General features: G+C 39.7%; 1 protein-coding gene and 1 long non-coding RNA gene across 3 annotated transcripts; one reads left to right on the forward strand and one right to left on the reverse strand.

Annotated features, from left to right (window-relative positions):
* Window positions 1–1,824: 1,824 nt before the first annotated feature.
* Window positions 1,825–2,660, forward strand: LOC126604348 (uncharacterized). Of its 2 annotated transcripts, none has more exons than XR_007616583.1 (3): window positions 1,825–2,238; window positions 2,338–2,468; window positions 2,588–2,660. It is a non-coding gene; the product is annotated as an uncharacterized LOC126604348 (long non-coding RNA). The 2 variants fall into 2 exon arrangements; XR_007616579.1 differs by having other exon boundaries at window positions 2,349–2,468.
* A 4,017-nt stretch (window positions 2,661–6,677) lies between these two features.
* Window positions 6,678–13,219, reverse strand: LOC126604186 (alpha-mannosidase-like). The gene is made up of 29 exons (XM_050271336.1): window positions 12,910–13,219; window positions 12,560–12,643; window positions 12,382–12,470; window positions 12,111–12,285; window positions 11,876–11,995; window positions 11,679–11,762; window positions 11,503–11,574; window positions 11,247–11,360; window positions 11,065–11,165; window positions 10,884–10,977; window positions 10,602–10,769; window positions 10,386–10,475; window positions 10,224–10,289; window positions 10,081–10,137; window positions 9,774–9,999; window positions 9,504–9,640; window positions 9,306–9,371; window positions 9,143–9,205; window positions 8,935–9,006; window positions 8,658–8,705; window positions 8,372–8,491; window positions 8,177–8,242; window positions 7,939–8,051; window positions 7,752–7,839; window positions 7,553–7,663; window positions 7,377–7,472; window positions 7,242–7,289; window positions 7,073–7,141; window positions 6,678–6,979 (listed from the first exon to the last, which is right to left on the reverse strand). Exons 1-29 carry the CDS (start codon window positions 13,132–13,134, stop codon window positions 6,794–6,796), a joined length of 3,048 nt encoding a protein of 1,015 aa, XP_050127293.1. The 5' UTR covers window positions 13,135–13,219; the 3' UTR covers window positions 6,678–6,793.
* Window positions 13,220–13,526: the final 307 nt, after the last annotated feature.

Consider the following 13,526-nt stretch of genomic DNA (forward strand, 5'->3'; position numbering starts at 1 on the left):
TGTGATGCCTTAGGGAATGGCATTGGGGCAGTCCTACAGCAAGGCAAACGACCCATAGCTTATACAAGCAAAGCATTAGGCCCAAAGAACCAAGCCTTCTCTGCCTATGAGCAAGAACTTATTGCCATAGTTCATGCCGTGAAGAAATGGCAAAATTACTTACAGGGGCGACACTTCATCATAAGGACTGACCACAACAGTCTTAAGTATTTTCTCAGTCAACGAGCCAATACTTCCTTCCAACAGAAGTGGGTTTCTAAGCTCCTTAGGTTTGATTATGAGATACAGTACAAGAAGGGCAATGATAATGTGGTGGCTGATGCCCTCTCGAGAATTTCTGAAACACTACAATTTGATATTGGTGACCCTCCAGTTTCTGCCATTGAGATGAGTTGTGCTGCCATTTCCTACCCCTACTTTGGGTGGTTAGACGAGTTCCAGCGAGATATTGAGAATGATGAATGGGTAATTTCCAAGACCAGGGAAGTGTTTTTCCCCGCCCACGGTACACTAGGGGCTTCAGTTGCATCCAAATATACTCTGGACAATGGGTTTCTGTGCTACAAGCATCGAATTGTACTTAGTTCGATTTCTTCATGGCGACAGAAGATTATTGAGGAGTATCATTCTACTCCTGCAGTTGGACATCAGGGCATTTTAAAGACTTATCACCGGATCAAAAAACTGTATTATTGGCAGGGTATGAAGAAGGATATCCAAGCTTTTGTGTCTCAATGTGGTATTTGTCAACAAAACAAATTTGAAACAGTGTCTCCTCCAGGACTCTTACAACCCCTACCTATTCCGAGTAAGGTGTGAACTGCTATAAGCATGGACTTTATCGTAGGCTTGCCTCTTTGTAAAACCAAGTCTGTCATAATGGTGGTAGTCGACCGGCTGTCCAAATATAGCCATTTCATGGCTTTAGCTCATCCCTACAGTGCTGCCACAGTGGCCCAAGTCTTCATTGATAATGTGTTTAAGTTCCATGGCATGCCAAGCTCTATAGTGAGTGATCGTGATCCCATCTTTTAAAGCAATTTTTGGAAGGAATTTTTTAAATTGCAAGGGTTTAAGTTGTCAATGAGTTCGGGGTACCATCCACAAAGTGATGGTCAATCAGAGGTGTTGAATAGATGTTTGGAGACTTACTTACGATGTTTTGTTGGAGGCCAACCGAAGAAATGGGTGCAATGGTTATCTTGGGTTGAATGGTGTTTCAACACCTCTTATCACACTTCTTTTGGCTTTACCCCTTTTGAAGTGGTCTATGGTTACCCTTCTCCACATATCTGTCCTTATGAAGAAGGGTCTACACGAGTGGAATCAGTAGAGCAACTCTTACAACAGAGGGATAGGATCCTGGATGTACTCAAGCATAACCTTGACTTGGCTCAAAACCGGATGAAAGTTCAAGCTGAAAAGAGAAGGAGTGAAAGGGTGTTTGAAGTTGGTGACTTGGTTTACCTGCGACTAGTACCATATCACCTTCAATCCTTAGCACCACACTAGTATCATAAACTTCAAATTGAAACTCCCTGAGGGTACCAAAATACATCCAATGTTTCATGTGAGCAATCTTAAAAAGAAATTGGGTACTGATGTGGTTGCTGGTGCCACTCTTCCACAAGTTACTGTTGATGGCTTGTTCCAAGCTATTCGTAAGGCTGTTCTAGCTCGCAGGCTGTATCGGAAAGGCACTGTTGCAGGAGTCCAATTGCTGATTCAATGGGTTGATCGCAATGACAGTGAAGCCACCTGGGAGGATTATGACACCTTTACAATGAAGTTTCAAGATTTCCAAGTTTGAACCTTGTGGACAAGGTTTTGTCGAAGGGGGGAGTATTGTTATGGTTTGTGATCAGTTTTGATATTAAATAAATGTTGGGGTTAATATGTTAACTTTTGGGGCAAAATTGTAATAGAACTTATAAGTTGTTAGATTGTTTTGCATTTCACCATCTGGCATTCGCAAAGCATATATGCTTTTGTAATTCAGTTGCAATGCGTGGTTGAAAATCAATACAGAAATTGAGAATTGTGCTTCATCTCATCTTCTCCAATTCCCTTTTCCCATTGTTGCTAGCTGCAAGGTTTGGTTGAGCAGGTCTGGAGGTTTGATTTCTAACATACCTTGTGTCATTTGTACTAACATAAAGTTGTATGATCTATTGAGCAGAATCCGGTGCATACATATTCCGGCCTAGCGACTCCCTTCCAAATGCTGTGTCAAAATCTGTATGCCATCTTTCCATGTCACCATGTATTTGCGAAGCCTCATTATATTCGTTACATGTGTTTTATCTTTGTACGTTTTAGCTTGATATACATTGTTAGCCATTCTACAGGTACAATTGAAGGTTGTTCGTGGACCTCTGTTAGATGAGATTCACCAAAAGTTCACCTCATGGATCTATCAGGTCACCAGACTATACAAAGATAAAGAGTACGCTGAATTTGAATACACTGTGAGCGATATATACTAACAATTTTATTCTCATGAAAAACAGACATTACGCTTTATTCTGAAATCAACCGTGTTTGACGTTCTGATATACTTTTATTTTTAAAATCGGTCCAATTCCAGTAGAAGATCGTGTGGGAAAAGACGTCATCATGCGAATGACAACGAATATGACCACAAACAAAGTGTTTTACACTGATTCTATTGGAGTATAAATGTATTTGCTGTGGTAGTTTCATTATAAACAAAGTGTAGGATCTAATGTAAACCTTTGGATCATATTCCAATTGGTATTTAGATTAGATTAGATTAGAATGAGTCATAGCTCATGACATGTGCAAGCATCTTATATGATGACTTAGAAATGAATGGTTGTGATGGATTTGTAATGTTGTGAGAGAGTGAAGTTGTTTCTCACTCCTCCAACGTTAAATCATGTTATTTGAGCTCTTTGCTGAGTGAACAAGTTGAATACACAAAAATCTTAGAAGAAAGCTCTGCTCTCTGTGTGTGTGTGCATTTTACTGTTCCATTGAATCTACCAGAAAATCAAACACTAATATGGCCTCAGAGCCAGGTTGGATCTCAATCTGGGCGTGAATCTGTGACAAGGGTTGCAGCTAAGGAACTCGACAGAGAATCGAGTTTGCTGCGATTGAAGAACAATCTGAAAATCACTGGGTAACTCGATAACAAGTCTAATATGGCTGGATCGAGTGGTGCTGATCTTCGAGCACCGATTTTCAATGGGGAAAACTTTGATTTCTGGCAGATAAAGATGAAGACTATTTTCAGATCTCACGATCTGTGGGATATGGTTGAAACGGGGTATAATCCTCCGGTGAAGAAAGAAGACGAAGAACTCACTGCCGCTGAGCTAAAGCAGCTGAAGGAGAACATGATCAAGGATGCTAAGGCTCTCGGGATTATTCAAGGTTCTGTGTCCGATGAAATTTTCCCACGAATCGCTATTCTGGAAACAGCAAAAGAAGCCTAGGATATATTGAAGCAAGAGTTTATTGGAGATAAACAGGTGAGATATGTGAAACTTCAAAGCTTAAGGCGTGATTTTGAATATACTCGAATGGGTGAACTTGAATTATTTTCTGTGTATCTTGTGCGTTTGTTTGATCTCATTACGCAAATGAAAAGTTATGGTGAGAGTATTGGAAATCAAAGAATAGTGCAGAAATTATTGATTAGTCTTCCTAGATCCTATGATAGTATTGTAGCTGTGATTGAGAATACACGGGATTTGGAGACAGTTGATGTGCAGGATGTAGTTGCCACTCTAAAAGGGTTTGAGCAAAGAATTGAGAGACACTCTGAAAATAATACGGAAAAAGCCTTTGCTAGTTTAAGTATAGCTCCCAGGAAGAACAATTACAATGGCAATCAAAGTTTTAAACCCACAAAGAACTGGCAGACAAAGAGTAAGAAATGGGATAACAAATATGTGCACCATCAAGGAAAATTTACTGGGCCTTCTGATAATGTCAAGAATGCTTGTAAGTACTGTGATCAACTTCATTTTGGAGAGTGTTGGTTCAAGGGAAAACCAAGGTGCCATAACTGTGATAAGCCAGGGCATTTTGTTAAGGATTGCAGGTCAAAGAAGGTTACTCAACAGGCCAATTATGTCAAACAAGTGGAGAACAATCCAACCATGTTCTATGTGTGTATGGCTGCTGCAGTGAAGAATGGAGAAGATGTTTGGTATGTTGATAGTGGCTGCAGTAATCACATGACAGGAAGAGAAGATTTACTGGAGAACATTGATAGAAATGTTACTGCCAAAGTTGAGATGGGCACAGGGGAGTTGGTTAATGTAGTTGGAAAAGGAGAGTTAATGGTTGCAACTAAGCAAGGCAAACGGTACATCAAGGAGATCATGTTAGTACCTGGTTTAAAGGAGAATCTATTGAGCGTGGGACAAATGATGGAGCATGGATATTATCTTGTGTTTGGGGGAATTGAAGTCAGAATTTATGAAGACTTTACATGCTCTAATTTGGTTGTTAAAATTCCTATGAAGGGAAATCGAAGCTTTCCTTTGAAGTTACAACCAGGAATACAAATGGCTATGAGGGCAGGTGTTAAACAAGCAGCTGAGATATGGCATAGAAGACTCGGGCATCTAAATATGAAAGCTCTCATGCAACTTCAAGAGCAGGATATGGTGACTGGTTTACCTGAGCTCAGAATGAATTCCACAGTATGTGAGGGATGTGCTATTGGAAAGCATTCTAGAGATGCTTTTCCTAAAGAAACAAATTGGAGAGCTGCACTACCATTGGAGTTAATACATACTGATATATGTGGACCAATGCAAACACTTACCAAAGCTGGAAACAAGTATTTCATCACTTTCACAGACGATTGTACCAGAATGGGATGGGTCTATTTTCTGAGAAACAAGTCTGAAGCATTTGGCATATTTAAAAGGTTCAAGGCAACTGTTGAATTACAAAGTGGATTCAAAGTGAAGAAATTAAGGAGTGACAGGGGAGGGGAGTATACTTCTCTGGAATTCTCTCAGTATTGTGAAGATCTTGGCCTAGAAAGACAACTCACAGTGGCCTATTCTCCTCAACAGAATGGTGTTGCTGAGAGAAGAAATAGGACCATTGTAGAAATGGCTAAATGCATGATGTTGGAGAAAGGGATTCCATTTGAATTTTGGGCAGAAGCAGTTAACACTGCAGTCTACATTCTCAATAGATGTCCTACCAAGGTGTTGCATAAGAAGACTCCATTTGAAGCTTAGGATTTCATAAAACGGGTAATTCTTGATGAAGAGATGCAAATTTGTCTCGAGTGTTTTTAATTCATAAGGGTTATATAAATGCTGACTCGAATCATGGTTTCACAGGTTCGAGACTATAGATAAGACTGGTCCCTTTTGGTTAATGAACCTGTAGCCGGAAACTACTATCCATTAAGTTTCTCAGCACTAGTTCACATGAAAAATGGTTTGAACTGTTTAAGGTTCTTATTGACGCCGGTATGATGTTGTTTTTCAGCTAAATCTTGGGATGTTTACATCGGATAACAAACCTGAATTCTCCATCTTGGTTGATCGCGCCATTGGAGGATCCAGCATTAAAGATGGAGAAGTAGAGCTGATGCTTCACAGGTTTGTTTTAGACATACTATCATAATCTTGATGTGTCCACATGTTAACCTGATTTTCGTTGTTCAAACGCAAGGCGTCTAATGTACGACGACTCTAAAGGAATGAATGAAGCCTTGACGAAATTGTCTGCATCGATGAAATTAACAATCTTACACCAAAACAGATTCATTATGCTTCTGATCACGTTATCTTTATCTTGATTTATATTTTTCATTTCAGATTCGAGGAAATTATTATGTGAGCATCAACCGAGTAGGGGATGGAGCTCTCTGGCGCAGGACAACTGGACAAGAAGTTTACTCTCCACTTGTTCTGGCTTTTACTCATGAAGTATGACTCGACTACTACATTAAGCACCTATTTGGATGGAAGGATGTCGATTTGGATTTCGTAACTAGCTCTTGATTGTGTAATGTGTTGGTATTGTTTAGAAATTGGAGGACTGGACTGCATCTCATGTGACAAAAACATCTTCCATGGATCCAAATTACAACTTGCCTCTCAACGTTGCTCTAATTACTCTTCAGGTGACTGTAAAGTGTGAATTTACTGTGAACGAATATATAGAGCGTCTGTTACTCTCACTTTTTCACTCACCCTTGTTTTACAGGAATTGTAAGATGGAAGTGTACTGCTTCGTCTAACGCATCTATATGAGGTAAAAAGATAATTTGTACACCCCCTCCCCTCCGTGTTTGTTACGGAATGAACTGAGTACTAATGTGTCACTCACTTCCTCCATGTTTGTTGCGTGTTTAGGCAGCTGAAGTTCCTGAGTTTTCGACATTGGCCAAAGTTGAACTGAAGAAGATGTTTACAGGAAAAATTGTAAGTTTAGCGTTGTTTCAGTCTATGATACATTGTTTTATCTGAAATAGAAACTTAAGTCAACATATCCAATCGAGCACTGTTTCGCTCCTTATAGTTAAGTAGCAATAGCCCTTCGTACTTGTCAATCACAGTCTGACACATATACAAAAAATAATTCACTAATAGCATACCATGTCGGTGATTTGGTAACTTGATTGGTGGTGGTGTGTTCAACATTCCTCTATAGATAAACATGAGGCTTCTCTCTCTCTCTCTCTCTCTCTCTCTCACCCAACCTGAGCTACCTCAGTCCAATCGAATTATATATCATTTATATAGTTCTCACATAATTTTCATGCCATACCTATTGCTTGCGCTGCAAGTTATCTCAATAAGAAGGTGCGTATCTCCATGGGTCCAAGCTCAACAACAAGAGTTGAGCCATCGACGGGCCCCCCTCTAACCGGCGTAGGTACATCTCCAACGTCACCCTCGACTTTCCATGTCATCTTCTTCATCTCTGACTTCTCTTGATTTGCAGACAAGCTCATTTCCTTCACCTCCCTTATCTGAAAAGTACAATCACCAACATGCACATTATGGCAATCGTCAATTATACTGTAAAACGTATGTCGGGCGAAACAATGTACAATAAAATGTACCGCTTTTCCTGTAAGCATCTTCTTCAGTTCAACTTTGGCCAGTGTTGAATATTGAGGATCTTCGTCTGCCTGGTAGAATCAATAGCGTAAAAGAAGTGAACACAAACTAAATTAACTGCATCATCAAATCAATTATGTCACTAGCGCGTTCTTTTGCACATCTTTTTACCTCATATAGATGAGCTAACCGAAGGAGCACACTACCGTCATCCAGTTCCTGCAAAACTAGAATGTTAGAAAGAGAGCCAGAGAGAGAGTGAAAATTAACGGGCACTCGTCTCGTTGTTCAGTGGTTTACAGTTACCTGAAGAGTAATTAAGGCAACATTGAGAGGCAAGCTGTAATTAGAATCCATGATAGATGATTTTGTCAAATGTGATGCAGTCCAATCCTCCATTTTCTGAAAATTAAAATCGTATATTATAAGATCAACAGCAATGAAGCTTTACTAAGTCTTCTGTAATTATGGTGAAGTCAGACCTCGTGGGCGAATGCTAGAAGAAGCGGAGAGTAAACTTCCTGGCCAGTTGTGCGGCGCCAGGGGGCACCCGACCCTGCCTGGTTTACGCTCATATAATAGTTCCCTCGAACCTGCGAAAAATATAAAACGTACAAGAAATAAGCGTTTTTACTCTAAGTTCATAGAAATAGAAACTACTATTGTTGTATAACATGATACCGTTAGTCCTTCGCATGTATTTTCTTCGATGCACACTATTTCATCAAGAGCTTCACCCAGTCCACTTGGATCGTCCTCAAGTAGACGCCTTGTGTTTCAAGCACAGAGAATTAGGTCAACATATCCATATCCATAATAAAGCAGTTATTTGACCTGGATGCTGAAAATTAGTCTGTCGGAATCAAACCTGTGAAGCATCAGCTCTACTTGTCCATCTTCAATGCTTGATCCTCCAGTGGCACGATCAACCAAGACTGAGAACTCGGATTTGTTATCCGAAGTAAACATTCCAAGACTTAGCTGAAAATACAAGAAGATAGCTACCGTTAACAAAATTACTATTAACTGATCACACCATATATACAATGAGATTAGCTAGTTGTGGTGTAAGTGCGTATATCACGTAAGAAAATTGAAGAAATTACTGGATAATAATTTCCTGCCACAGGTTGATTAACCACAAGGGGCCAATCTGGTCTATAATCTCGCACCTGCAAAACCCTGACTTAAGTGTTACTTAACTTTTCCAAATTTAAGAATTCACAAGACAAATCAACGATAAACCAGCAAACTTCATCTGTTAAAATTTTCCGTGTAGACTACTAATTTGTATGAGATACCCGTTTAATGAAGTCCCTTCCGTTAGAATCGGTGTAGAACTCCTTGTTTGTTTCCATGTTTGCTGTGATTCTTGTGATGACCTCCTTTCCCACACTGTCTTCTGTGGGAATAGGACCGATCTTCAAAACAAAAATATGTCAGAACTACATGATTTGAGTCTAGCAAGATAATACGTTACTGCTTTGCATAAAGAGAGGATTTATCAGCCGGATGAATACGGTGGACATTCAAAGTAAAGGCAATTATGCTTCCATTGTCCAAATAAATGGAAGGTGCGTGACTCACCGTATATTCAACTTCGGCATGCTCTTTGTCTCTGTAGAGTCTAGTGACCTAATAACAAATGAAATCTTTCGTTTAGCAAAATGCAGTTGGTAACAACATAAGACAACGTTAGCTTCAATTTCACTTCTGTACTATGTTTTATTAGGGTCCAAAATGATCTGTATAGCTCGCTCATGGACGTAGAATCTCATACAAACAAATCCAGTGAGCTATTTATGCATTTCCGATACAAAAGACGTTTCAACCAGAGAAAGCAATTTGACAAAGTGCCAATAACCTGATAGATCCATGGACTGAACTGTTGGTGAATCTCATCAACTATCGGTCCACGAAAGACCTTTAAAGGAACCTGTAGAATAAAATAAAAACTTTCAGAATTTATAGTGAATAACCAAATATTATCTCTCAATCCTTATTTTATAAAGTGAAATTCCATGTAATTCAAAGCGTGGAAAGTGCATGATAATACTCAAAATAAGGCTTACTGATCTTGACACAACAGTTGGAGGGGCGCCATTAGGCCGGAATACGTATGCACCAGAAGCTTGCTGGATAGATCACATAAACTACATGTTAGTTCAGCAGGCACTTCATCGACCGGAATTACTTGCTAAAGTAAATCGAAGTCCTAGCAGAAATATTCGACACCTGGGAATCGGCATCGCCTCTGCTTGAACCATACCAGAGGTAGCTCTGCTGTATCGGTACATCAACCTGGTGATACATGATTGTTAATTAAAATTGCTTTAAACTTCCACCACAGTCTAAATAAATAAAGTAAACCGGCTCTTCATTTTGAGGGCTGTAAATCTAAACTTTGTCACTTGCACATGTGAAACAACTTACTCCTGTTTTAGAATTATACATCCGATTGAGTTGTCCCGAAGCTAAAGAAAACGACATTTTCAGATCTCCAGGTCCGATTTCAATTGTTCCATTCTGTGGACTGTCCATCACAGAAAGAAATCCATTTCCGCTCTTCACTACAGAAGTAAGGGGCACAAAGAAATGCAGATAGCACATAATTTATTCTAGTATACTTTGAGCACATGAGCTTCATAAGGAATAACAATTGAGAATTCCCAAGGTCCTGAAGGAAAGAGGAAAGATGCGTACATCTACGTTTGGTAGTTCTTCTTGAAATGAAGTATGTGTTCCAACCAAGTGGTTGCACGGAGACTTGAAAGATTAGCCAGAACTTTGGAACTTGGTCTGGTGGCTGTCCCAAGTAGGCTTTTACGTAGAAGTTTCTTAAATTCGCTGTTACATTGTCCAAACTTACATATTGTACCTCAAGAATATTTCCCGAAGAATCTTGAACAGAAAGAGTTGCATCATTAACCTGGTTGAACAGAAAAAGTGAGCAAACCTACACTATTGACTGTATGACAGCATAAACTAAATGCGAATAACATATGCTCACAGGAATCCGAACAATCTCAGCCCGATTCCATCCAAGAGGATTATACGCCACAACAACCTGAAATTGAAGAGAACGAACGATAAACAAAAGATTTCATCCGCGAATTATCCACAAGTAAATTAGAAGAAAAGGAGAAAAATTACCAAGCTCTTCCCTTGTGGAATATCTTCCTCTGTTGGAGGGCAGTAACTGATATTGAGTGATTGACACTGTTTAACAATGCAACATTAGCAAATTGTAAGTATATCCAGAAAATTAGCATTAATGATCCAAACGCAACGGATGACAATGAATTGAAGTATCACCTGGCTAAAAGTCGGTGTTGAGCTAGTACATTGATCTCCTGTTTTATTTGTAGTTAGACACAAAAGAGCGGAACTGACAACAGCTTCTGCCTATAAAATGTCATTATGCTACATAAGATATCTAAGGCAGATTTTAGCACAGACGATGAATAACAGTGTCGGAGACAAATGCAAAAAATCAAAGGATCAAAAGGTGTAGAGATACTAGCTGGAGACCTCAGAAGCTCCGATGAAAAGGCGCTTTGCGTAGTCATTTGTAGTATGTTGTAAGGCAGTGCCGGTGACTGCATCATGGTGCTGTGCGGTTCCTAAAGCATCTGCAAGGCCATCTGTATTGGAACCATTTGCTCTCCTTCCAGCCAGAAATTCTAGTTCTCGTGCCGCCTATTTTGCAAAAATAGAAGTTCACACCAAAGTACCACTTGGATTACACTTAAAACTGACAGAACGCATCAGATGCTATGGATGATTACCATAACGACTAATTTAATTTCATACCAAATAATATCCGCTTAGCAAGCGGATATATCCCTTCAAACCTGGGCGACTAGTGAAAAATCCAGTCCAATAAGCATCTACCGCATCTGCATACCTGTTGGCAATCATTGGTATGCAATAGATTAAGTCAGTAAGTCCTGTTCTGCAGATAAAAGAGGGAAAATGAGAGAATAATACTCACGGAAAATAATCCTCAGTTTTCAGTGGCCATGACTGGTTTGCTGCATTTTTAGCATCGGTATAGATAGATGGTGTAGAATACAAGGCATTAACTCGACCGTCCTAAAAACAAAAATAAGCTCAATGATGCAACTTCGAACTTGAAATCCGCATAACAGTATGAGGTTTGTGATTAAACTCCACCTTATTAACATAGTGAATTAACTTGTCCATTTGTTTGAACCATGATTCTGCATATTGGTACTGGAAATCATCACCCATCGTCCACATAACGTGATTCGTCCTTGTCACATTTGCCTGCACACCAAGATCATTCAATCATTTCTCATATACATGCTTCAGCTTTCACCATTAGATAAAAGAAAAGTTAATAAGAAAATTAAAGGAGCACTTAAGAACACATAAACTTCATTATATACTCAAGGGATAAGGTGATTACTTGGGTAACTGAAGCGCTGATGAAATCGCTTACACGCTGTTCAACATTGTAGTCGAACAGAAGAGGATTATCCTGCAGTTTTATCATTCAACAGATTAGTTGATGCCTCATTACATCCAACCTGAAAGAACATCAAATACTTGATGGGAAAAGTTACTCTTTGTTGAAACTAGAACCTGGACAGGGACTACGTCGTCAAATACTTCGAAATGGAAACCGGGAGGTGGATTATAGTTAACCGGAAAAGCATTGGCAAAAATCTGCATAAGGCCGGTTAGTTGTATAGTAAACATTAAATTACATTTTTTATTTAAGAGAAAGTTAATAGTTTGGTAATTAAAATAGTAACAGTGAAGTAGTTGTAGTTCTAAACCTGAGATGAAGAACCGAAAGTTTTGGATCCACGCCATATGACTTCAAGAGACTTATCCTCCTTGCGCTTCGCTCTGTCCTGATAATCAATCCTTGCAAAATGCACAGAATCAAACCCGAGCTGCAATAACATTGTAAGAATCAGCTCCGTCGGAATTATACGATACAAAACAAAGTTCAGATTCAAGCACGTGACAAAACCAACGTAGAAAAATAATGAAGCATAACAAATTGACCTCAGCTGTGAGTAAGTAAGCTTGCAGGGCAGAGTGTCCAAAGGGATCAATCTGCCATCCTGCACGAGGCGTCTTGTTGAACTGCGCCTTTATTGCACGGTGACCTAGCGTTGTTTGATCAATCATGTCTATGTAATGGGTTGTTGCTTCATCATGCATACACCAACCTCCATTTCTATATATACAATAGAAATTCTTATAACAGATTAAAAGATGCAAACCAAACACATTTCTTTACGCAAATCAAAGATTCAGGTCAATAGAAGCATACACAAACTCTAACTGCCCGGCATCTACTAGTTTTCGCACGAGAGCTTGAATTCCCGGACTTTGTGTTAACCACCATCTTTGGAAGAATGCCTAATATTCATGCTAAACAAATCAGAAAACAAAAAGAACTAAAAATTGAAAAACTTTATCATGTTGTGGAGCTTAATTACTGGCTTTACCATCTCAGCAAACACAAACTTCCTGTTCGGATCACGAACCAACGATTCAACAACAGAATCCAACGTATTCTCAACACAAGCACCCTAATCAAAATGAGCAAGTTCATTAACTAGCACATTAAGACGTTCAAAAGCACTTCTGGCAAAAACCTTATAAGGTATTTTTGCATCATAAAACCACTTTTTAGTGAAAGCACTTGGATTTTGGCAAAAATGCTTATCAACAGAGAGACTGTGGTAAAAGCATTTCTAGCAAAAATGCTTATCAACAGAGGTGCTTTCTACATGAACCGGATCAAACGAACTCATATATTGTATACAAATTTGATTGTCCATTTTTATTGGATGACCTGAATGCTGTTGTTTGATCCAACATAGTACTGATCAACCGTCTTCAACCACCCGACATCATCGTGTGAATGCGCCACCAAATGAACATTCAGTTTCCCCTCCACCACGCCACTCCCCGTCTCATACTTCACAAAACCGCTGCCAACAGCCTCCCTACACAAACAACCCACAACCAAAACAACCACAAGCCGAAAACCCAACCCCAGAGTTTCCGCCTTTCCCATTTTCGAAACCCGAAATAGGGTTTTCGCTCTGCCGGGTTATATCAAAAACAGACTCCGCGAGTCTGTGGCCTGTTGCCACGGTTGTTAACCTTGTGATTGGGAATTTCGGTTAGGACAGGACAAAAGAGGCCTCGGTTTCTCCGTTGGAATAAAATGGCCGGCCTAAATATATAGAGGGTAAGACGGGACTGGATAGTGAAGGGGGACAGTCTGTACGAGGGCGTGTAGGGGGGATGGGGCTCCATTTGTGCGAGCTTGGCAAAGCTTGTGGCCTTTTGAGATATCAAATTTAATGGCGGCATCTGTGACAGAGGAGCCGTTTTTAAATTCTTCAAACGATGGGGAGTGAATTGTAAACGGTTGAGTTAATTTACCGCCACTTTTTTGGCCGT

This window comes from Malus sylvestris, chromosome 2 (genome assembly GCF_916048215.2).
Source record: "Malus sylvestris chromosome 2, drMalSylv7.2, whole genome shotgun sequence".
In the NCBI taxonomy this organism is placed as follows: domain Eukaryota; kingdom Viridiplantae; phylum Streptophyta; class Magnoliopsida; order Rosales; family Rosaceae; genus Malus; species Malus sylvestris.